This window comes from Osmerus mordax, chromosome 3, assembly GCF_038355195.1.
Source record: "Osmerus mordax isolate fOsmMor3 chromosome 3, fOsmMor3.pri, whole genome shotgun sequence".
NCBI classification, from domain to species: Eukaryota; Metazoa; Chordata; class Actinopteri; order Osmeriformes; family Osmeridae; genus Osmerus; species Osmerus mordax.
The window spans coordinates 8,873,969-8,899,944 of NC_090052.1; the positions used below are offsets into that span (position 1 = coordinate 8,873,969).

Below are 25,976 nucleotides of genomic sequence, written 5' to 3' on the forward strand. Positions count from 1 at the left end.
CGGACAGACATCCAAAGTCGACCTGCCCATGTCGATTCCAACCGGCGGGCAAGGCCATGAAATGAATAAACATCCTTCCAACCTCGTTGAAGGATGTTTGAAGCCCTGAGCGGACACCCTAACCAATGTTTTGTGAAGTATGTCCTCACTGGGTTGCGTGAGAGATTTATGGCTGGGTTGAGTTGTCTGCCCACTGTCACTCATGTGTGTTCTAATTTGCAATCTGCTCTCAAGGAGCACAACGTTGTCGACAAGTTAAATAGCCAAGGAATCCGGCAAGGGGTATTTGTTGGGGCCGTTTGTCAAGTTGCCGTTTACCGTTTTTCATGTCAGTCCCATTGGCTACCCGTAAATATTCTGGGAAGAAACGATCAGTCATGGACCTGTCCACCCCGCATGATTCCTGAGTCCCTAGCATTAATAGCCTGATGCCGCCTGAACCTTATTCTCTGTTTTATGCCAATATCGATCATTCTATTCAGTTAAAGATCCCATGACATGCTGTTTTTGGATGCTTTTATATAGGCCTTAGTGGTCCCCTAATACTGTATCTGTGTCTGTAGCTTGAAATGCTAATGAGGAGCGGAGGGGCGGCACCATGAGCTAATGTTTACAATGGATGTATCGCAACGGCTGTAGCCCGTTGCTGTAAGATGCCTCGAATTTGCCTATTGTCATCTGATAACCCTGGTTTGCAGAGGTACACACTCAGTCATTTAAATGAGGGGAAAGGCGGATATCGCGCGCGCCATAACACCAACAGCAGAATGGTTATCCAAATAACAAAGAAGTGTACAACACTCACGTTACAGCATGTGTATTCACACACATACTTGATGCTACCTTTACATTAGCGACGGTAACTCAGCTGTTAGCTGCAGAGCTAATGTTACAGCCACATTCTAAGGGTTGCAAGCTAGGTAACCATATACAGTAAAGCTACAAAATGATATAGCGTTAGTTAACTTACTTGTCCGAGGTTAGTAGCTGGACGAAGGAGAGTTAGTACTGATCCAGAATTTAATTTCAGTAAGGCCAGTTTTGTATTAGCTCAAGTTGAGGAAACAGTCGTGGCTGAAGTGTTTGGCGCAGACATACAAAACAGATGCGCCTACAACAGAAGTTGTGTAGGCGCATTTCCAGAGAAAATAAAATTAAGACACTGGGTCTTCAGAGGCTCGGATGAAGGAACTGTAAAAAGATTTTTTTTTCCTTTGTACATCCAAACTGAGGAAATGTAATGCTTCGTTCGTTTGCAAGCCATGATGTCTCTCAAGGATAAAAACACTTGCACGGTCGTAGCTCAGTTTCTTATGGGCGGGCCAGATCCTCTGGGTGGGCAAAGCAGAGAGAGGGGAGGTAACCTTCCTCCTTGTGACATCACAAGGAAATTTTCAAACAGCAATTGAGCCTTCATTTTCTCAAAGGCGGAGAAGAACACCCAGGGCTTGGTTTACACCTATCGAAAATTCTAGCCACTGGGGGACCAAAGGCAGGCTAGGGGAACTCATATTAATGTTAAATAACCTCCTAAAGTGAAGTTTTCATGTCATGTCACCTTTAACTAGAGAGGGTACAATTTCTGGGGAAATTGTAGGGTGTGCTTGCTTGCGTTGGTTGCGGGTCCGTCCCCTTATAGATCCTGTAAAGTAAATTCCACGATTTGCTTCTCAGTACATTATATGTGTGAAATGAGTTCATGTGCAAAGCGCGAAAACGTCGCACTGAAATGTGGAGTTAGACCGTAGAACAGTTTATCTTCCGTTTTCAGCTCAGGTTTTGTGCCAAAAAATTACCGATCTATGTCACTTCGACCGATCTACATCAGATCACTGCATGGCTCTTCCTCTCACCCGGTGAAACGGTAGAGGTCCTCCAACTCCACTTCAGTTACGACTCCTGCTGTGTTGTTATTGTAGCCTACATCAGCTAGCTAGCTAGCTTCAGGATGTCTCCCTCCACCCGCACTGCATCTTACCTGGATGCAAGAACTTCAGCTGCGCTGCAACGCTATTTAATTTCCATAGTGATGAGGAAATGAAAATAGGTGGATTGATTTTGTGAAGAGCCACGCTGATGGAAAGCTTCGCATCAACTCCAACAGCCGCGTCTGCAGTGACCATTTCACGGCGGATAGTTTTAACATGGACCAGAGACGGATGGGGTTCACGGACACACGGCTTCTCTTGCACTGTGGAGCAGTACCGAGCATCGCCCTCCCGGCCGTTCCTCCTCCAGTCGCACCTGGACCATCCACCGCTGCCAGCAATTCATCACTCGGTTCTGTATGCTTGTTATAATTATACTAGATAACCTTTCCAGAGGTATCTCTGCTATGAGTTATTGCAAACCGCTAACTATATTACTCGGTGTAGAATGATAGTATTTTGGTGAAATGGTAGCTATGTGCTAGAAGTAGCCTAGTTGGAGAGCTCACTGTCTGCTGTCTCTGATGTTCATTTTTACTCCTGTATTACTGCCAAGCATGCATACAGGTCAGAGGTAAAAAAGGTGAGAACGACACACCGAACCCCCGACCCTCTAGGGGGGTCCGGGGGCATGCTCCCCCGGAAGAAGATTTCTTACATTTTAAAGTTAAATGCACCAATCTAGTGCACTTTGAGAGCAGAATTAAGAGGTTAGATGAATGTAGAGAACCTCTTCCTACTTTGCCCCTGATTGGCTGTGAGGTATAGGCATTAGGAGTGACGATTGGTTCCAGAGCCAGTTGTAAAGTTGCAAAGCACGGGTAAAATGCTGTGTTGGCCAAGGCTGAGGTGGTGTGATGAACTTTAAACTCGTTTTCAATTCCACTTTACAGGATCTTGAAGTTTTTCTCTTCTAGTGACATTTTTCAAGTATTTAGCCTACTCATATTGCATAATTCATTAACCCCCTTTGAAACAAGCTACTGTAACAACGTTGTCACTGGCAGTATTTCAGACGGAATCGCGATTCAAACAGTACTATCTGCTAACTGAAAGTATGCCCCCAAAAACGTAAATAAGCTTTTGATCTATTTAGGGAGAAATGGCTAATTCAAAAGAAGTTTGCTACGAGCAAGCTAGTTCAGTTGCGGTGGCTAGCCAAACTTCACTGAGTGAGGGGATTGTTTCTTTTGACATAAAGTTTAGGCTGTGGCACTGAAGCCAGCGATGCACCACACAAGCTTGAGTTTAAATACATTCTTTAATGTGACATTACTTACTACTGTACATGCAAGTCTTGATTTGCTTAATGTACATGTATGATGCTGCTAGTACACCACGGCACAATACGATACTCGCTGTGCAACAGCACATGCACGTTGTATCCATGCGTCGTTGCTAACGTGTGCTGATGTTGTGACGTTGGCACAGAGTACCCTTTGTTGACACAAGGCACTTTTTGCCACAAAAACGTAAGTTCAGCCTAAACCGTGCAACGGAACGTAAATAAAAATACAAGCAACTCAATCTCTACCAAGACTAAACTTTTGACACGACGTTGTCTATGTAGTCCAAATATTGACAGATCCTTAGGGGGGCAAAAATAACAACTAGAGAGGGTACAATTTCTGGGGAAATTGTAGGGTGTGCTTGCTTGCGTCGGTTGCACAGGGGTCTATTTTTAATGACATTTTTACAACTGATATTTCTGTATATTTTATATAAAAATGCATACTTATTATTTATAAAGATTACATAGCTTTAAAAGCATATTTTTTTTGGCTGCTCATTTACAACTCAAAATACGAGTGAAGTGTAGAATGAAATATGATGTCTTCTCATTTCCCCTGCAAGAGGCAGCCTCATAGCTGAATCAAAACGAATAAATTTGGCAGACCGGTGTAAAAATTGACCTAATCTCTATGACTTAAACGTCCTTTTAAGTTTTCCCTTCTCGTGATATTTTCAGGCATTTAGCCTACTCATATTGCATTCATTCATGAATAAAGAACCCCCTTTGAAGATTATTCTAGACATTACCCAGCAGTAGAAGATGGAATCGCGATTCAAACGGTACCATCTGCTAACTGAAAATATGCCCCCAAAAACGTAAATAAGCTTGACATTTATTTAGTGGAAAATCGCTCATTCATAAAAAGCTCACTGGTAGCGATCATTGTCAGTAACAACGCAAAGTGCGATATAGCCCTGTGTGGAGAAGCTGCCCCGGTAAATTGTACTACTACAGTACAGTACAGTAGACTACTGCTGTGTTCGTCTTGGTAGCGATTGCGTTGGTTGAATTGGATTTAACGTTCCGTTGTACGGTTTAGGCTGAAATTAATTATTTTCATGAACAGATTGACAAAGTTTAGGCTGTGGCAATGAAGTTCAGATGAGTAGTCAGATAGACTTTTGATTTAAGTAAGGGGAGTGCTGAACATGTTCTGTCGCCGTTTGACTTCCTAAACAGCTGTGTAGATGTTTTTGTAGTGTGTCTCGCGTAGGCTACAGCGTTGCAGTGAGCAACACCACAACCACAGGTAATGATAATTTCACCAACAAATCGTTTACTTGTAATGTAATGTCATAATAAATCCTACAACGAAAATGTATTTGTGAGGAATGTTTATTTTAACTATTGAAAACAGATGCATCATAGACCACTGTAGTATGTGTTGCCCGGGCAACAGAGGCTAATGTCATGCTAATGCTTCAGTGAATTAGTAGACTACCGTTTCCGAAAGTAAATGTGGGCCTACTTCCTTAATAATATCAGCTAATATTGTACATTACATTTCACAATTGTGTTTCACATCCCAAAGTAAAATGAGTAAATAGTTATAACCCTGGCCTCTTTGCTTGTGGCGTTTCTGCAGCTGCCTTGCAGTAAAGCCTATCTATCCCCCAAGTTTACAGATGCGAAACGAATGTTCTGCTACAGGTAGTCACGCGTGTTTTCGTGACGTTAGTAAAGTCAGTGACTGTGGCTAGCAAATTAGCCACCGTTAGCTTCACTTTTCGCCACAAAAACTTAACTTGAGCCTAAACCATGCAACGGAACGTAAATAAAAATACAAGAAACTCAATCGCTACCAAGACGAAACTTTTGACACCTAGGTTGTCTATGTAGGCCAAATATTGACAAAGATTTAGGGGGGCAAAAATAAATTATAACTAGAAACGGCTGTTCCTGCGAAACAGCAGTGACCATGCTAAAAAAGCGGAAAATTGTGAACATGTTGTAGAAACTTATAAACTGAAGCGCCTGAAAGGTATTTTTGAAAGGGGCTGGAGCTGGACAGAGGTATAAAACTACAGAAAATAGAAGAAAAATGCAAAAAGATAAATAATTCTGAAGAATTGGAACATTTTGCAGAAAATTATTTGCTGGAGTTTCAAAAGTCCTGAAATGTATGTTAGAAAGGACCTGCACAAGATGAAGGCAGAAAAGTACAGAAGAGAGAAGAAAAATGCAAAAGTACTGGCAGTTGGAAGGTACTGCTGTGAAAGGTATTTTTGAAAAGACCTGGAACAAGATGAAGGCAGAAAACAGAAGAAAATAGAAGAAAAGAAGAAAAATGCAAAACAATAAGGGCAAAAAATCAGAAAGATGAGCTGCAGGAAAATGTGAACATTTAGCAGAAAACCAGTTGCTGAAGTCTGGGTTGAACGAATTTGAAGTTAAAAGGACAACACTGGAATGACTTGACCTTGCTGGAAAAACGTAGCAACCGTTGGTCATTGGCAACAGACTGGCAACATTTCTAACCTAGAATCTAGGTTTCAGGTTCAAGACGGAGGAGAAACTAATCATGTGTGCCAGCACACCCAGTCCTGTTCAGACACTTAATTTAAGATGACATCAAAATAATAATTCATAGTGCAGGGTTGCCAATGTTGTCGTTGTCCCTGGTGAGATTTTTATACTTAAATAATAAGATCATGCTACATCTAACCAGCGGATCATTTCTTGCAAGTGTGTCAAAGTGGTATTTTTTACAGACTGTATTAACACCGTAGGCTTGAATAATCACCGAAGGCGTGAAGCTAGAGAGGATGCAATGGAAAATGTCCTACGTAAGCTAGATCTACTGCTTCAAATTGAAAACGGAAACCATCTTTTGATTAAAGACAAGTTCCTTAACCTCTGTTGTCAATATCGCAAATAAAAAGTAAATACTCTTCAGTTACGAAGCATTTGTTTGTAGCTAGGTAATGAATGATAGTTATTAGACTGTATGTGACCTGGTTTCGCCGTTCTATTAGCAGCCATGATGACAGTAGCGTCACTAGAATGGCCATAACTAACAAAAGATCAAATATCGAATCTGTCCGCTGTTCTAAATTGCCCACATAATTACGTATATTTCATTCAAAGACTCTGCCGAAACCATAGATATCCTTTATGTGTCTGTGCGGTCAGAAATACAACTCCTTTGGCAGTTTCAAAAACGTTCATGGTGCGTGTCTGTTTGGTTGCCACGGTGATGGCGCAGCTGTGATAGCTAACGAGCTAGGCAGAGAGAAAAACGAACATTTACCTAGCATCCACACCTCAAACAAGTTGACCTAGACGCAAAACTACACGTCCAATCAATAAAATGAGGATATTTTCCAAGACTAAAGAATGTATAATACATTACAACACATATTCTAGAACTGTAATCACCAGCTGCATATCAGGCACGGCACTAACTATGATCCCAGTTATTAATATGTGTGGCATTTTAATCACTGAATGCATCACGGGCACTGTGCACGAGTGAATATAACAACAGGATTTATGAAGGAGGCATGTCTTAAAGTTATGTATTGTGCTTATTAAAGTTATGTATTGTGCTTATTAAAGTTATGCATTGTGCTTATTAAAGTTATGAAACTTAGAAGTGTGCTCAGGCTTAAACATTGGGTCTCACACTGAGTGTGGGAAGCAGGCTGTTCTTTGTGTCTCTATCTTTTCATTTTCAGAAACAACCTTGAATCTGGGTGGAGATGGCACCCGAGCAGGTGGGACGCGGAGGCAAGAACAACTCCCTGATGCACGAGAGAACAAGCTCAACCCTCTTTTCATCTTTCTGTTTTAATTGCACTGTATATTATATGCTGGGGAGGGAAAGATAGCCAGTTGGACTTCGTGAACCAGCCCAAACTCTGTTGCGGGTAGGGAAACGTAGACAGCCCCAGAGCTCTGTACTTGTTGATTTCCAACTGCTGCATTAAAGCTGATATTATCGGACCTCTGCGACTCCAGACCACTCTTTCTAGAACACAGATTTGTGTCATAGAATACCATCATTACATATTGGAATAGACACAAAGATTTTGAATCCTTCAAGACCCAAGACTCTGCCGAAACTAGAGATGTCCTTTATATGTCTGTGCAAAAATACGTCTCTACTGGAAGTTTAGAAATCGTCTTCCTTCCTCTGACGGATTTTACCCACCTCTCCATTGAAGTTAGTGAGAAAATTTGAAAGCCTGCTCTCGCTTCAAGGCTCATAGCTGAAAATCTGTAGATGTGAGCTCTTTAGTAGTTACATTGGCTGAAAGAGGACAATTTTTCCTACAGTTTAAGGTATAACTTGTTTCTGTAAGTTCAACTATATGAACGTTAGAGGAATTTGTTTGACAATTTAGTTGAATATCAGAAAAAGAGCAGGCAGCGGTGTGCCACTTCATAAAAATCAAGAAGGAGCAAACATTTAAATGTATTTGAAACTGTCATAATTCAAAATTGGCTGAATATTTGAAAAAGCTGAATCATTTGGGAATAGCTGAATGTCTTGTAAACATTTTAAAGGTTGAATGGTGTCTCTAGCTGAAAGTATGCTGAAGTAGTTACGTTTGAAAGAGGAGGAAGCTTTTTAATGATTTGAAAGGATTTACCATTACTTTTAATGGGAGAATAATTTGCACAAAAACCTTAATATCTATAGTAGTCTCTAGTATAAAAGTGAGAAATACCAAAAGACATAGCACACATCTCCTGAAGGAGCTGAACGTTTTGATACCAAAATTGTAGGAATCGGTGAAAGTATGCAGGACTAGTTAAAGGACAAATAACGGCGGAAGAACTAAGAAGTTGGAAAAACAATAGTGAGAATGCTGAACAGCATTCTCACAATAAATATATATGTGAGAGAACAAAGGTTGTGCTTTCGCCGAAGGCTTGAGCACACCCAATTAATGATATACTGTATATTCAGTTAATAGTTACAAAGAAAGCAATTACTAGAACTAAAACAAGAACCAAGTTTAATTGATTAATTTACCAATACAGGGAAACATGCAGAACTGTCAGAGAAAACAATTTGTTCAGAAAAGCATGTCTAAGCTAGGTTATTCTATAAAAAAAAATAAGAACTGTACTTCCTACTCGCGCTGCAATACTTCAGTGACAGCCATGCACACCGCATTTACCAGGTACATTTCAGATACATATTTATTTTTGGATAATAAATCTGCCAAGGATTTCAAATACACAAGCGCCAAGTGTTGCGAAAAAGTACAAAATCTTCATACATTAATTTGGGAGAATTTTGGTTCAGTTGAACAAATAACCCACCTTAAACTCCAGTCATTCCCCAATTGAAGGGAAGTCATTACATGTGATCTGTATGGAGGTATGAATGACCTCACTAAATATGGATGGTTTTACTGTGTGTGTTTGTGGGTGTGTGTGAGGGGGGTGGGAGGTCAATAGCCAAATCATTTGATAAGTATAACAATTGCTATTGCGACATAGAATCAAGGATTGCTATGTCGGTTGCATCAACATGAAACTCTTCTGACACATACAGGAAAAGAGTTTCTGACCTGTGTTCTGCTTCTGCAGAAATACTGTGGTGAAAAGAGGAAGTGGATTGAACTGGTCTCTTGACATTGTACTTTTCATTTTGTAACATTTCTGCAGTGACAACTGTGACAGTTGACAGCTTTATTTTATAGAAATTAAATTGAATGGATATATGACCTGCCAGTATGCATTGGCACAACACTGTTACAAACTGGTTTTGTTGGTTATGTTTTGTTTTCACTTGAAACGGTCAATGTTTTACTCAAGTCTAAACAATCTTTTGCTAAAATGGTACTCAGCATGAAAAGGAAAAGATAGCCCACAATGTTTCACACATCTTGAGATTCAGACAGTTTTACAAAATCCAAAACTGCTGCTTGTTTTGTCCAATAGGAGGCACTGGAAGCTACAATCTTAGTTTAATTATATAGACTTTTGCCTTTCTTAGCTATTCATTCTTTAGAGTTGCAGCTCATGTGTAACTGCTCAACACTGCTGCTGCAGTGTTGTGCAGTTACATGTATTGGAACAATCCTGTCAGCCTTCATTGTTTGAGAAGTGGATTGAATGCTGCTCATAAAGAAACAGGGGTGGGTATGAAAAAAGCAACATTCTTACCTTCTTTCATTCACAAAACCTTTCTCAACATACTGGTTCACAGTTACACAGTTGGCCTTATAGCAGGCCTGTCCCAAAGGCAATAGAAAAGTTATTCTTTCTCTCTTAACAGTTCATCCTCTCGTCTGTTTTCCTAAGTGCCAGAAAGGTGGTGGAGCTGATGTATCTGTCCTTCCCCTCTTCTCCTCCTCTTGCACTCAGTTGCTTTCCATCTCTTTCTCTGACTGCCTCTCTCTCTCTAACTCTGTCTTTCTCCCTCCCTGTGCAACAGCTAAAAGCAGCTCACAGGCCATTTAGATGCAGATTGACCAAGGAGCTTCCACTAATCCCAAGAGAAGGCTTCAACTCCTCCTCCCCCCATCCCTCTTTATCTCCACCCCTCCCAAGACTCATTTACACACGAGTGGATGTGCCGTCAGTGCTCCTAACTCAAGATGGAGGGATATCCCACTGACTGCATTCGAACGCAAGTAATTGACCTACAGTTAGGTCCATAAGTATTTGGACATTGACACAATTTTCATCATTTTGGCTCTGTATACCACCACAATGGATTTGTATACAGATTTGTGGTGGTATAACTGAAGACAGTTGCAGTAGAGGCCTGGCAGAGCATCACCAGGGACGAAACCCAGCGTCTGGTGATGTCTATGGGTTCCAGACTTCAGGCTGTCATTGACTGCAAAGGATTTGCAACCAAGTATTAAAAGTGACAATTAGATTTATGATTATGTTAGTTTGTCCAATTATTTTTGGTCCCTTAAAAAGGGGGGGGGGGCACATATAAAATGTGTTGTAATTCCTACACCGTTCACCTGATTTGGATGTAAATACCCTGAAATTAAAGCTGAAAGTATGCACTTAAAGCACATCTTGATTGTTTCATTTCAAATCCATTGTGGTGGTATACAGAGCCAAAATGATGAAAATGGTGTCAATGTCCAAATACTTATGGACCTAACTGTATATAATCAATTAGTAGGAAAAAACGCAGTGGCTCTTTGAAGAGGGAAGCAACTAAATACCTCACCTCCTTTTCTTCCCCCATCTCTCTTTCTCATCTAACTCTTTTTCTCAATCACTGCATCTCTCATATCATCTCCCTGAATCTCTCTCATGTTCTCCTTCTCCCTCTCTCATTTACACTATTTTCTCTCCCCCCTTACTCTCCTTTTCTCCCTCTCTATATTCCTACAGGAAGAAAAGGGAAGAAAACAAAAGCTTGTACCATTATTTCAGCTCACATAATGAAGTGGCAGTCTTGATGTACAAAACAAAGAGTTAGAACTCTTTTTCTCTCTGTCTCGTTTAAGCTTTAAACTGAGCCGAATAAATGTCTCCTGTTAAGATCATCCCGATGTGTGTGTATATGTCATCCACCGAGTACTTGGGTATTATGGTATAGACCAACTGAGCCCTTCCTGAGATTTTTCTGTTGAATTTGTTATTAAAAAAACAAAATGTAAATGGACTCCCCCATGGCACACATCTTCCTGTACCATTTGAATCATTCTGCCTCCAACGTCCAAAAATAAATCATGAAGTTAAAATGTCAAACTAATTTACATATATTCTAACTCAACTTTACAAACCCATGTCTTGTTTTGATTAGATGTTTTTTTTTCCTGATAGATATAAGGAGAAAAATCTTCCGTAACATATCTTTAAGGTCATATTGAATATGTTCAAATCAAAATGTATTTGTATAGCCCTTTTTACACGCAAGCATGTCACAGAGGGCTTCACATATGTCCATAGAACTGTATATGTTAAGTTAAATGGGAAGTTTGATTAAGTGCGCAGGGATGTTCTCTAGTTGTCTTTTACTAGAATGTGCATTTTCTCATTGATTCAGTGAGATGGTATCATAACAATCAGGCTAAGAGGGGTACAAAATTAAATAAGAGAGGGCAAGAGTGAGGGAGAAATAGAAAAACAGAAAGAAAGAGAAGGTGGGAGTAAGAGAGAGGGAAAGAAAGAGGAACAGAAAGAGAGAGGAAGGGTGGAAGTGACAGTTAGAGAGAGAGGGAGGTGGGAGTAAGGAAGAGTGAGAAAGAGTGGGAGAAACAGAGAGTGATGGAGAGGGTTAAAGTCTCCAGCAGCCGCCCACTGAGTCTCTATGGAGATGCATGTCATTGTTGGAGGGATAAAGAGAGCCTTTTGCTCCTTACACTCACCTACATTCACAATTTTTCCACTGACTTCCACTGGGCTACCACATGTGCATGTACACACACACATACACACAACCTTCAGATCACTCTACACAGTAATGTGTTATTTGATAAATACATTTGTGTCCAGCAAAGGTTGATCTAGAGTATATATACCAGAACACAAAATCAAATAGTGATATAAACAATACTGCCAATGTTGGGATACAACAATAATAACGGCAAAAAAGTTTGTTAGGTTATCTACCAAATGAGTTAGTGTTGACAGCCCTATTCGGTTTTTTTACCTCTAGTTGAGACTGGAGGAGTCAGAGGACTGCATTCACTGGCGTTCAACTGATATAGAAGTATTCAGGATGTCAGTAAGCAGACAGGCGTGTGTGTGTGGACGTGACGGGCTGTGTGTCAGAGGATGATGCATTTCCTGGCCCATGGGGCATGAACTGGTTTTTAACGAGCTACAGTACAATCCAATCTTTCACTCTCTACCTCCCTCTTGCTGCTCCCCTACCCTCACTTTCACACACACACTAGACCTTGTTCTGTCTCTCTTCTCCCACTCATTTTCTTTCTGTCCTTTTGCTGTCTCTCCCTTTCTGACACAGATCCTCTGAGGAGGGCAGGAGAGCTTGACAAAGTTCTGGTTGCCAAACCTATGCCTGTGTGTGTGTATGTGTCTTTGCGCGTGTGTTTGCATGTTTTCCGCCCAACAAGCAGTGTCCTGGACAACTCCCTGTTTCGCAAAGACAATCATTAGCATGGCACCTCAACAAAGTTTCTGGCATAGAGGTACATAAGTTTAAAATGGGGCAGTTCCACTTTCAATTGTTTGGAATACAACACAAATTCTTGTGAAGGACTGTTAGTACGTCAAATATAGGCAAATCCACAGGTTTTACTCAAACCTATTGGTTCTTTTAGCATAACAACTTTAAGGTTTATTAAACAGAAATTAAATTAATAATAGTCACTTTAGAACATCATGTAATTCTGGGATTGTTTTAATCTATAACATACTTTCTGTAACATAAGTCTGTAACATACTTTCACACACACACACACACACACACACGAGAGATGCACACACGCAGACAGTTGCTCTTATACTTCTTCTAAACACACACAGGCACACACACATACACAAATAACCTCTGAGGGATATCATATCCTACATTCAATCTTTTGTCCATATACTATCCTATTTCAATCCATAGTCTAAAGTTACTGATGAAATTCAGTGAAAAAGGTGAACACAGAAATGGCTGAGATCCTCTCACGTTTTTGGTATCAGTGAGGATAACAACTGTGATCCCCATTAAGACTTATATGCATTTAATCCACTTCAAATCACGTCTGGAGTTATTGAGGCACAAGCTTGGTTGCAGGGCCGGAGTGGGACCACTTTTCAGCCCGGGAGTTTCAGGCCCAAGACCGGCCCACTTTTTTTTGTATACCAAACAGGGCCGGATGCAGCCTGCTTTGACTGGGGGTGAACTTTTCTGGGGGGGGATCATGATTACAGAAAGGGATCGTATGTTTTATATTGATACCAATTTTGAGACTGATTAACGATCCGAGTGTTAATCAGGCACGGAGCCAGACGGTGTAAACATTCGGGGCTCAGCCCAAACCAACAACGTATTCTGGGTTTGATCTGATGCTAGAAAGGGAATTCCACACTTAATGCGAGCGCGCATGGCGCGCAATAGTTTTTGAGCTTTATGTTTTATGTAAAACAAACATAGCTGTTTTTCAATTGGTAAAACCTTGTCTAGTGATGCCATCACTCCGGCCCTGCTCCCATCCATCCTCTCTGACGCATATTATTACGGTAGGGTCGCCCGGCCCAGCTATCGGTAGGCTATCTGAGAAAACTTTTAGGAAAAGACGGGCTATGGACCCAACCAACTCTATTTGAGAGGGGAGAACTCCCTCACATGGTACAACCCATGCAGAGGCTGCGATGTCAGAATGCAAAACGCGTGTAGCCTATTTTAAGAGAAGATAGACTAACGTGGCAAATGTCAACAACAAAAAAATCCTCGACCGGCCCAAAAGTGAAGCGGCCCACCGGCCCAAAAGTGAAGCGGCCCACCGGGAACTCTCCCGATTCTCCCGATTACCCACCCCGGGTTTGCTTGGTTGTAATGTATTAATTGTAGGGTTGTCCCCAACTAAGATTTTCTTTGGTCCACCAAGACTCGACTAAACACTTGTGAAAATCGAATAATCGAAATTTGCTACGTTTTTTTTCTTCTATAAATGTCACTGTTTTTCATCAAACCATTTATTTTGTGTGATGTTTTACCTCACTGTTTTAAGAGATAATCTGAAAGAAATACATATACGTATGAAGGGAGATTGACAACTAGACAAACATAAATGTACAAACATTTTCCCGATCTGACTCAATGTAGTTGCTGGACATTAGATTCAGCTGCTATCAAATTTGCTATTAGGCTACTAAAGAATGTATAATACATTACAACACATATTCTAGAACTGTAATCACCAGCTGCATATCAGGCACGGCACTAACTATGATCCCAGTTATTAATATGTGTGGCATTTTAATCACTGAATGCATCACGGGCACTGTGCACGAGTGAATATAACAACAGGATTTATGAAGGAGGCATGTATTAAAGTTATGCATTGTGCTTATTAAAGTTATGAAACTTAGAAGTGTGCTCAGGCTTAAACATTGGGTCTCACACTGGGTGTGGGAAGCAGGCTGTTCTTTGTGTCTCTATCTCTTCATTTTCAGAAACAACCTTGAAACCGGGTGGAGACGGCACCCGAGCAGGTGGGACGCGCGTAGGCAAGAACAACTCCCTGACGCACGAGAGAACAAGCTGAACCCTTTTTTTGATACTTGTGTTTCAATTGCACTGTATAAATATATGCTGGGGAGGGACAGATAGCCAGTTGGACTTCGTGAACCAACCCAAACTCTGTTGCGGGTAGGGAAACGTAGACAACTCCAGAGCTCTGTACTTGTTGATTTCTAACTGCTGCATTAAAGCTGATATTATCGGACCTCTGCGACTCCAGACCACTCTTTCTAGAACACAGATTTGTGTCATTGAATACTATCATTACATATTGGAATAGACACATAGATAAATGAATCCTTCACTACTAATAATAAGCCTTATGTCCCCAGTCCTGTTGTTACCGAATGCCGATATAATAAAAAATGCCTGATTGTAAGAGATAATAAATAATAACCATTGTACTACATATTTAAAATATTGTTTGTTTAACATACAAATCACCAGAGCGCGCTGATCACTGCCTGAAAGTGCAGCATGCGAATTTACGTAGAAGATGAGTGGGGAACGGTGCAACAGAGAAAGATTTTGTTGTTGGAGAAGATAATGTCATTACGATTTGGATGTGATATCTTTAACCTAGATTATTCAAATTGTAAACTTCAGTTTAGTAAATAAACTTGAAATCTTGCTTCATGTATTTGATTATACACACTTATATACAGAACTAATTTAGCCATTTGACTAGTAACAGTCTAACAATTTAGCGTGCGGTCTCTCAAATCGAAAACTAGGCTGTTGTTCAGAATTAAATGCAGATAGACCCACAGTAGCACAGCATAAGCAGACAACTTCATTCCCGAAACATAAAAATCCTAAGCCTTAATGCTACACACTGTACAAATAATGATCCGATGGCCAATTTACGGTTTTCAAGTAGTAGGCTACATTCGACGTCGAACTATGGAATATAAACCGTTGTTGGCGGAGAGTGCACTCAACATGTTTTGAGTCACCCGGTACTTTGATAAAAATTCTTCCAATACCACAGATTTCTTTTCCATTTTGCCTAAACGATTAATAACACCAATTGTAGACAAAGTATGGTAGAGTTTAAGCTATAGCTACAATTCCCTTATGAAAAAGAAGTATACTTTAGGTATAATTTGTAAGTATACTTAAGTATAAAAAGTATATGTAACCCTTATTGATAAGTTACACAAGCTTCCAAGCATGTGTGGTGTATTTATCAGGACCAGATTGAACAGAAGTCTAAGTTCGGCTATGGAGTCTAGCATAGACAAACAATACCCAGAATCACCACACCAAGAATTTCCCTTTGGGAATCACAATCCCTTTTATTATTTAGAACATGGAAATATAGTAAAAAAATATACTCCTTTTTGTCCAATTATTGATTATCAGTTTCTTCTTAACTGTTTAGTTTTATGTATTAATTATTAAGATATTTGTTTTTATATATTTATTTAACTATTGCTTATTATTAGTGCTGTCAGTTAAACGCGTTATTAACGGTGTTAACGCGAACCCATTTTAACTGCGTCAATTTTATTATCGCCAGATTAACGTTCTTTTTGACGTTTTTTTCACATGCTGTTGCAACAACTACTGACATTAGAAAAACTACAGCACCACACCTGATCTAGCTAGACCGGAAACAAAACAACAGGCACGCAGCACACACTTGTTTGGGCTTGCGAGCCGACTAAAGAGTAGCAGGCTAAAGTAACGTTTTGAGTGGATGGCGAGAGCGAGACGCCAAAATAGATGCCAATAAGATTCTGAATGGAAAGTTTACTTAAAAAAAGTTGCCAAATGATTCCATTGACAAGACCAAAGTGATCTGTGTGTTTTGTCGTTGTGAACTGAGCTATCATAGCAGGGCCCCGTTCGTCGTAAGGGTTGAAGCTAAGTTAATCAATTGTCCCTTTAGCCCGCTAACATTAGCGAGATGAGTGAGAACAGCAAATATCGGTTCGTCAACGGCTGATCCGCATCCAAATCATGTGGTTAATTTCAATCAGGCTAAATTTATCAGGGAAATTGCACGTGCACGTCCTACTTCAAAAGGCAGGAAAGGTCGATCACCAAAACCGTGATTTTCTAACGGTATGATGGCGGAAAAGACGAAAGAGAGAGCGGTGATAGGCTATTCTCGCCATCCGAGCAAACTATTATAATGAGTCTGTCTCTGCGAAGACAATAAACATATTATCATGCCTAAGTCAAACACCGCCGCTGCCAGAGCAAGACAAGCAGCTTGGCAAAATTTCCGATAAGCTATAAATGAGAAAGTTTTGGGGAAATGTATAGGCTCATCTTAAGTGCCTCATTACCCCAATCAGATCACATTTCTTTAAATGTGCCTGCTGGCAGTAGGCTTAATGGAAATTTTCAGAATAAGTACGCTAGATAAAAACAAGGCCAAAGAGTATATAATTGATACGAATTCATAGACACTTATGAGGATATATGTAGGCTACTGAGCTTATATCATGTACTATATATGTGTATATGCATGTAGGCCTATGTGTAAATCCCTCATTGATTTCATTGACTGGGACATGGCCAGGGAATATCATGAGTTGATTCATCAGCTGGTTAAGCGCCAAGTACACTTTTCTTACAGCAACGCATGCTGCGGCTTTGCCAATGTTTTCTGCATCGCCTATACTGTATAAAAATTTTGCCTATACCTGACGCAAAAAACCTCAAGGCTATGCAGAGTCTGAAGCACAGTTAAAGTTTATTGTCAATTTCTTCACATGCCAAGACATAAAAAGGAATCGATATGACGTTTCCCACTCTCCCACAGTGAAACATATAAAAAGCACAGGCACAACAGATAAGACAAGACATTTCCTAAAACATAGCGTTACATATTCACATACAGCAGCATAAGCTCATAACGCTTGCTGCGGCGTGTGATATATTTGCAATGTACGGCCCGAGAAGGTCTTGCAAATAAATGAGTCCTTGTCGGCTGAATTGATATCGCTCAAACAAGAACTCATCCGTGTGAAATAAAGGATCTTGGCAATCGCGAAGAACTCTATTGGTATGGAAAGCTAATCGAACTAAAATATAGCTCCTTGGTCAACTGGGTCTCTCAAAAAGGGAGCTGCCATGTTATTTTCCGGGGGTGTGGCAAGCTTATCCAGCTACACTTACGTTAGCCTGCTCTGGAGCAGGTTAGTGCTAATTGATATGTTACTATGGTGATTTATCGAAAGTTGCTTCCACGAACCAAAAAGAGGGGCGTTTTTTATCTTAGCCTGAAAATTAGCTCGCTAAACCGCTTAGCGAGCTACGACGAATACCCCCCAGCTCGACCTTTGCTTGTAAACAGTGATTCTGACTGTCAGAGACCTTTAAATAGCCTGACTTACCGAAATTGGCTAAACTAGCCTGGCTAACGTAGGTCGCTTTCTCAGGGCATATGACGAATGAAACAGGCTCGCCTTGAAAAATCAGATATACTGACTATCTTTAGCAGGCCCTTGTCTACAAAAAGCAGTCCTCCCTGACGTTTTTGGAGTAGAATTGAGTGAAATACAAAATTGTTTACACACTGCCAGTGGGCGAGCCTTAGGCTTGAGCACACCCAATTAAATTCGCAAACATGCAGTTCTTCAGCGATAAAGTAAGCAAACAGCGCTTGATCGGCCCTGACTGACGTCAACGCAGCAAACCACGAGAAGTAGGAATGTCCGACTTTAAGGAGGCATTTTTTTAACTCCTCCCCGACTGCAGACGGCAACTGTCGCTGGTCGTTTCATGCAGCCAAAGTCGATGTCGAACGCACCTATTAGAAGGGGGGATGGGATATTGTTCCTTTCAAACAGCCTGAAAGATTCATCCACAACAACAACAAAAAAAGAAGAAATCCTGTGCAGGGCTGGACTGGCCATCTGGCATACCGGGCATTTGCCCGGTGGGCCGACGCACTTTTGGGCCGAATCGGCAATATAATTTATAGGCCTTTTTTTCATACTCGTGTCTCAGGGCCTGTTGGCTAATGCGTATGCTGGTTTAGCGTCGGTAAAGTTTAGCATCGCTAAAATGGAGAAACGACCACAAAAGCGCAATGGAGGCGCTGAAAAGTTAAGGGAGAAAAATATAAAAAATCTACAGGCGAATGCCACAAAATGTGCAAAAAATTCGAACATGTTTGGGGGGGGCTTTAGCTGCTTCAACATCAGCATACCTGTAGAGGAAGGAGGGAGGTGGCTGGCTCAGAGAGGCAGAAACATACTGACAGGGTCAGGGAAGAAGCCGAGGAGGAGGAGAGTGACCATGACAGGGCCATGGGAGCGAGTGAGGAAAAGATGGCAAATTAGAGTAGGCGAATTAACAGGTACTCTCAGGAAGGGAGGCTGTGTGTGTGTTATGTGCGCCTTACGTCGTAACTGCAAAATCCAATAACATGAATAATACTGAATGAAGTAGCCTACTGAAGGGGAAGATTATGGACATATACCACGCTCACACAACTGAGGACACAGTATCAGAATCAGAATTTGGTTTATTCGCCATGTATGTTATACAAACACGGAATTTACTGTGGTAGGGAGGTGCAAAACACTAAACATATACGAATCTTAAATTAAGTAAAAGTACAAAGGTTAACTATTTCTAAGAACTAAACAATCTAAGAATACAACAATTTAAATATAAAATAAAATATATATAAAAATAACAATAAGAATGAGCAACGTGAGTGGTCAACATAGTGCAAACGGATACTGAGGTAAGGTGGCTTGTGCATACTGTAATTGCCATTAGATGGACTTGTAATAGTTAAATAAGTGAATGAATGTCAATGGGAGTCCTTGGCCTTGTTGAAGAGGCCAGTAGCAGATGGAAAGAAACTGTTCTTATGGCGTGAGGTTTTGGTCCTGATGGACCGCAGCCTTCTGCCAGAGGGGAGTAGCTGGAACAGGGAGTGACCAGGGTGGGAGGGGTCGGCCACGATCTTCCTCGCACGCCTCAGGGTCCTCGAGGTGTGCAGGTCCTCGAGGGTAGGCAGATTGCAGCCAATCACCTTCTCAGCAGTGCAGATGATACGCTGCAGTCTGCTCTTGTCCTTGGCAGTGGCAGCAGCGTACCAGATGGTGATGGAAGAGGTGAGGATGGACTCAATGATGGCTGTGTAGAAGTGCACCATCATTGTCTTTGGCAGGTTGAATTTCTTCAGCTGCCGTAGGAAGTACATCCTCTGTTGTGCTTTTTTGGTGAGGGAGCTGATGTTCAGTTCCCACTTGAGGTCCTGGGAGAGGATGGTGCCCAGGAAGCGGAAGGACTCAACAGTGTTGACTGGGGAGTCGCACAGGGTGATGGGGGTGAGTGGGGCTGTATTCTTCCTGAAGTCCACAACCATCTCCACTGTCTTAAGAGCATTCACCAGGTCCCACCTATAGTCAGACTCATCCCCGTCAGAGATGAGCCCAATGAGGGTGGTGTCGTCCGCAAACTTCAGAAGTTTGACAGACGGATGACTGGAGGTGCAGCTGTTGGTGTACAGGGAGAGGAGCAGAGGGGAAAGGATGCAGCCCTGAGGAGATCCGGTGCTGATGGACCGGGAGTCAGAGACTTGTGTTCCCAGCTTAACGCACTGCTTCCTGTCAGACAGGAAGTCTGTGATCCATCTGCAGGTGGAGTCAGGCACGTTCAGCTGGGACAGCTTGTCCTGAAGCAGGGCAGGGATGATGGTGTTGAAGGCAGAGCTGAAGTCCACAAACAGGATCCTGGCATAGGATGCTGGGGAGTCCAGGTGCTGTAGGGTGAAGTGGAGGGCCATGTTAACGACGTCATCCACAGATCTGTTGGCTCTGTAGGCAAACTGCAGTAGGTCCAGGAAAGGGTCTGTGATGGCTTTGAGGTGTGCCATCACAAGGCGCTCACAAGACTTCATTACCACAGAGGTCAGGGCAACGGGTCTGTAGTCATTATGTCCTGTTGGCCTTGGCTTTTTGGGCACAGGGATGATGGTGGAGGACTTGAGACAGGCTGGCACATGGCATGTCTCCAGGGAGGTGTTAAAGATGTAGGTGAACACTGGAGACAGCTGGTCAGCGCAGTGCTTGAGGGTGGCAGGACAGACACAGTCCGGCCCAGCTGCTTTGCGGGGGTTCTGCCTCTTGAAAAGTCTGTTAACTTCACCCTCCTGAATGGAGAGAGTTGTCCCTGTAGAGGGGGTGAGGGAGGTGGCCTCGTGGGTGGGAAGGGGTAGTTCAGGACTGTCCAATTGTCTTTCAAATCTACAGTAGAACTCATTCAGGTTATTGGCCAGGCGGGAGTCGTTAGTGGAGTGGGGGGCTCTGGGCTTGAGCTTATTACTAGGTTACCCTATTTTAACCACTGCAGCCACCAAGCAAGGGTAAAATGGTATCAAAAGGTATCTGTATGGTAATAATCCAGTGTTGTTCAGAGGGCCATGCAGCTTTCCACTGTTACTTGCACTTGAGCATGGACATTGTGTACTATATGGCCTCCAAATCGTCAATAAAAAGTGAGTACACTGCTTCTCTTGTATTGATGCTCTTTTAATTTTATATTACATTGTATAGCTCTGCCAGTTGTTTATTTTATTTTGTTGTACATTCTCTACATTTTCTTTGTTAAGGCCAGACACGGCAGGCAAAAATATCGTTTTATCATCGACTGGTCAATTTTGAGATTTTTGGCTATTTTGCTTCTAAAACATGTCTATTTTCAAACTAATTGAAAGCAAACATCCAAAATACACATTTAGGTGTTTATTTTAGTACACTTTGTCTCTTTGCGTCGGCAGATTTCTCACAAGTTCAACAAAAGTTAGCATTCTAACGTAACGTACAGTACTGCGACCGTTGTCTGCACCATGTCATCAATGGTATCGTTGGAAAGCTCTCTTTCTCCTGCACGGTATTATCGGATCCAAACATGGTCATTTCCTTTGTACCAACCACCAATCGTGAAAGTACAAAGGCGGGTTTAGACCTCGAAACGAAATCCCATTGGCTAGTATCCATTTCTGACAACGTGATTCGTTCAAATGCATCACGTGACGTGTTCTGACACTTCCTGTTTAGGTTGCCTTTTAGCGGGACCTTTAAATCTAAAAATGCCAATATCAACGAAGACAAAACCCTCTCAGAAAAGACGACAACAATTATTACTAGCAAGAAGACAAATTAGACCAACAATCGAAACAGATAATGAAATTCCTTCACAAAGTGCATCCAAACGTAAATTGTCATTCAGTAAATTAGGAGATAGCGAGGGTGAAGAACGCGCCACACAGCAGTGGCTGATCATTCATGTAGCGCGTTTGAATGAACTTGTCAGTGAGTTAATCTGTCCTAATTGCGCAGGGACAGGCCTTAAAATTAATATAGATCCGCAGAATCATGGGTTCTGCAGCAGTTTACTACTTGAGTGTAGTCTGTGTGAAAGAGAGAGGTACTGCAAAAGTGTCTACTCATCTACGCGTCTTCAAGACGGAACCAGGAACGACGTCGCGTTTGATGTGAATGTGCGAATGGTGCTCTTAGCGCATGAGTTAGGGATGGGGTATGCTGCTCTAAAGAAAATAGGTAAAGTGTTAGGGATACCTGCACTTCATCTGAAAACCTATCAGAGACATGACAAGAGAGTGACAGGTATGGAAACAGGGTTTAGAAAACCTTAAGTTATGGGGGAGCAATAAATGCATCTCTCTCACTCAAGCTGTAAAATTGGTGGCACTATTGAAAACTTATGAAGTGTGGCATTGTTGTGTTTCTTCTCCCCCCTCCCCTATATTACTGATGGCTCCACTGTAGCCTCAATCTATCTGGTTACAAAATAATAAAGTAATATTTCATTCATAAAAGCATTATGTGGTCAGTTTTACTTTTATAGGACAGACTTTTCCTTACGATGTCAAAGTGAAGAAAGATGAAACATATTTAAATAATGTAGCCTACCAGTACACATTTATTTTTCCTTTTGTGGCAGAAACATAACACACAATTAGTATGTGATTTGGATAGGACATGGAGGCAGCTTACAAAGGATGCGAGGGAGAGAGGTTATTCTTATTGTGTGTCATACTTACATTTACATTTAGTTATTTATCAGACGCTCTTATCCAGAGCGACTTACAGTAAGTACAGGGACATTCCCCCGAGGCAAGCAGGGTGAAGTGCCTTGCCCAAGGACACAACGTCAGTTGACATGACCGGGAATCGAACTGGCAACCTTCGGATTACTAGCCTGATTCCCTCACCGCTCAGCCACCTGACTCCCACAAAGACTCCCACATACTTCTCCCACAAAGTAAAAATACATGTATACTGTATCAACAAAACTTAACCAGGTGAACAGTTTGTGATACACTATACATTTCATTTTTGTGGCAGAAATTGAGAGAGGGCTGGAGTCACTTCACAAGACCAGGGAGCAGATCAGGCAGGCTTACGCAGATGTTGACCCAGAAGTGGCAGAGTTGCTGAGGGAGGATGCAGACGCAGTAATCAACATCAGCATGTCTTTTAACAGCACCTGGCAGAAAAGAGGCTTCACCTCTCACTATGGGATTGGTGTGTGCATTGACCTCCTTTCAGGACTGGTGATAGACTATGAGGTCCTATCCTCTTATTGTCATGCTTTTGCTCTGAAGGACAATGCCAAGCGAGAGAATAAAATAACAGAGCAGGAGTTTGACAGCTGGAGAGAGACACACAATGACTGTGCTAAAAACTTTGCTGGATCTAGTAAGGCAATGGAGCAGGAGTCAGCAAAGAGGATGTGGGCCAGGTCTGTGACTCGCCACCAGGTGCGGTACACTGAGATGCTGTCACATGGGGATAGTGCAGCATTTAGGCAGGTAGTTGCACTGAACCCATACCCTGGGCATGAAATTGTCAAATTGCAGTGCATCAATCATGCTCACAAGCGAATGGGAACAGCATTGAGAAAACTGAGTGCACAGGCGAAGTTAGGAGGAAAGGGTGTGGGAAAGCTGACTGCAAGTAAATGTAAAACATTACAGAATTATTACAGGGGGGCAATACTGAACAACCAGGGTTCAATAGATGGGATGAAGGCAGCAATATGGGCAAGTCTCCTCCACTGTATGTCCACTGATGACAACCCCTTGCACACCAGGTGCAATCCCTCCTGGTGTTGGTACAGGAAGGCAGAGGAGAATGAGGAAACACCAGGTAGCCATACACACCATGCTGGAAACTTTTTAACACGAGAGGTGGGGAAGCAGCTTATTCCAGTATACCACCGCATGTCGAGTGACAGCCTGCTGCAGCGAATGCAGCATGGAGGCACTCAGAATACAAACGAGTGCCTCAACTCCGTTATATGGGCGCGGTGTCCAAAAACAGTCTTTGTAGGGAAAAGCAGGGTTGAGGCAGCAGCCAGTATGGCCATCTCTACTTTTAATGAAGGTGCCTCTGCCATGCTCACTGTGATGGAGAGGTTGTGGCTTCAGAGCACTATTGTTACTGTGGATGCAATGAGGGAAACTGATCGTTTCAGAATTGCAAAAGCTGAGGCTGTTACCGCCAGCATGAAACATAGGCGCAAGTGTCTGAGCACAGAAAAAAAACTGAAAAGACACAAGCAGGAAGTGGATGAGGGGGTTACATATGGAGCAGGCATGGAGAACTAGGCTGCAAACACAATGATTAGGCTAACTAGGTTAAGTTAAGTTAAGCAGGATGGACAACCACCAAATCAGTGTGGCAGTTCTAGTAGCAGTGTGTGTCTGTGCGGGTGTATTTTACTACAGTTCTGTTCAGTTAAAGGCCAATGCTGGTTCAGTTTTCAGTTTTAATGTGTTTGGGATGTTGTCTGTTGTTGTTGCTAAGATCTTGATGAGATATTATGTCTGTAAATACTGCTTTCAAATACATTTGTATAAAATTTTACAACACATATTTTTCAAAGGCCGTTTTCTCAAAATGAGGTTTTTCTCATGCTCTGAGCGTGAAATCTCCACTTATGTAGTACTTACATACATCAAACTTTACATTTATATTCCTATTTACTTTGTCTAGGGATTTACAGAGGGGTTTGTTTATAAATATTTCAGAGCCTGATTTATTGGGAGTTTTATTCCAAAAAAGTGGCGAAAATCGTTTTTTTATGAGTGTTGACAGTATTTTCTGATTTCTGAAGTGATAAAAAGAGATATCAAAAATATCCTCTGTAAAAAACTTCATATTCAAAGTATCAACAAAAGGACACAAAAAGTTTTTACCTAGCTTTAACCAATAATCAGATTTCAGTTATGGAAAAGTATGCATATTTAATTAAATTATGCCTCATTTGCATACAATTTGCATATCCAAATAAAATATTCAGAAAACTTGTAATGCAAAAAAACATTGTCTTGATATAAGTAATCAACTGGGGAAGTTTAGTGGTGATATCTTTTAGTTAAATTTTTTACCCTATTAACCTGTGGTGTCTGGCCTTAAATTAAGTAAATTCCTTGTTTGTGACTACTTACTTGGCGATTAAAGGCCATATGGCAGGTTAAACACTACTGTTCATTAATGGGTACATGAAGCACTCAAGATATGTATATCATTTAAAATATCTCCAAATGGTGTCTCCAAATGGTGTTAAAGACCAGTTGTTTTCGTTTTTGGTGTTAGCATTAGCATATTAGCGCAATTAGGCGATGACGTCACGTTGGGGAGTCGTGGAGGAGAGTAGCCTCCATAGAGTTAATATTACTAGAGGAAGCAACTTTTGTCTTCCAAGATGGCGTCCCCATTCATTTCTATGAAAAGTGCTCAGTGGCGCAGTGGCAAGCGAGAACGCGAAACCGGACCGCGCCATCTTTCCACTTCCGACTCTTCCGGTCTAGCTTTAAACAGTGGCTCACTTTTTTCTTAGCTCCGAGACTCGTTCACGCTTGCAACTAGCTGTACACGTCATACTTTGCGACAACCAGTCGCGAGCATAGATATGGTCGCCAGCGTGTGAGCTAAGGCAGTGCAGTGGCAGAATGGGGTACAAGTCCGATAAGAGACATGATGCAAACTTTACGGAATTGTATGCTGTCATTGTATAGTATTCCTTTCACTTGGTTTTTAGAAATAGGCTATAGGGCTAAATATAGGGCTATTCTAGATGGAACTCATCACATATGTTGCTTTTTTTCTTGTGATTTGAGTTTGATTTCCAAGGTATTGTATCGGATTAAATAAACTGTTAACATGAACACCTAGCTCCGTCGTTGTTCTCGCCAGGCAAAGAAAGCTTAATAGTTATTTTGGTAACAGAAATCTTCCATAATGCAGACTTACCATAGCTTACTGTCAACTGTATATTCAAACGAAATGCCACGAAATTCACACTGCCTTCAATTTACATATCAGTGTAGAAATGTGGCCTGTGTATATATGTTCAACCTACAAAACAAAACGCCTATTAATGGATATATCGTGAACTAATAAGACTTGGAAATAATGTAATAAATAAAAGTTTGAGAAGTGTGTCTAAAATATAGGCTACTTTATTTAACATTTGCCTTTGAAAGGGGCATATTAACAGAACTAGGCCTATATACAAGACGTTTCCATCAGATATAAGTGGGGTTGAAACATAGTCACTTAGGACCTTCATTGTCCCACAAAAGCAGTCTGGCTTGATGACACGATTAAAAAAAAGA

The 25,976-nt window shown here is 41.5% G+C and overlaps 1 protein-coding gene across 5 annotated transcripts in view; it reads right to left on the reverse strand.

The window, feature by feature from the left end:
• The window catches only part of septin12 (septin 12), a 225,460-nt gene that overhangs the window by 115,935 nt on the left and 83,549 nt on the right, over positions 1–25,976 (reverse strand). The window contains exon 1 of one of the 5 annotated variants that reach the window (XM_067232403.1): positions 9,346–9,538. The exons of 3 other annotated variants lie outside the window; for them this stretch is intronic. In XM_067232403.1, the coding sequence (XP_067088504.1) occupies positions 9,346–9,355 (10 nt within the window). In that variant the 5' untranslated portion in view covers positions 9,356–9,538. Of the gene's footprint in view, positions 1–9,345; positions 9,539–11,806; positions 11,873–25,976 lie in introns of those variants that run through there. One more of the 5 variants, XM_067232404.1, reaches the window with a different exon arrangement.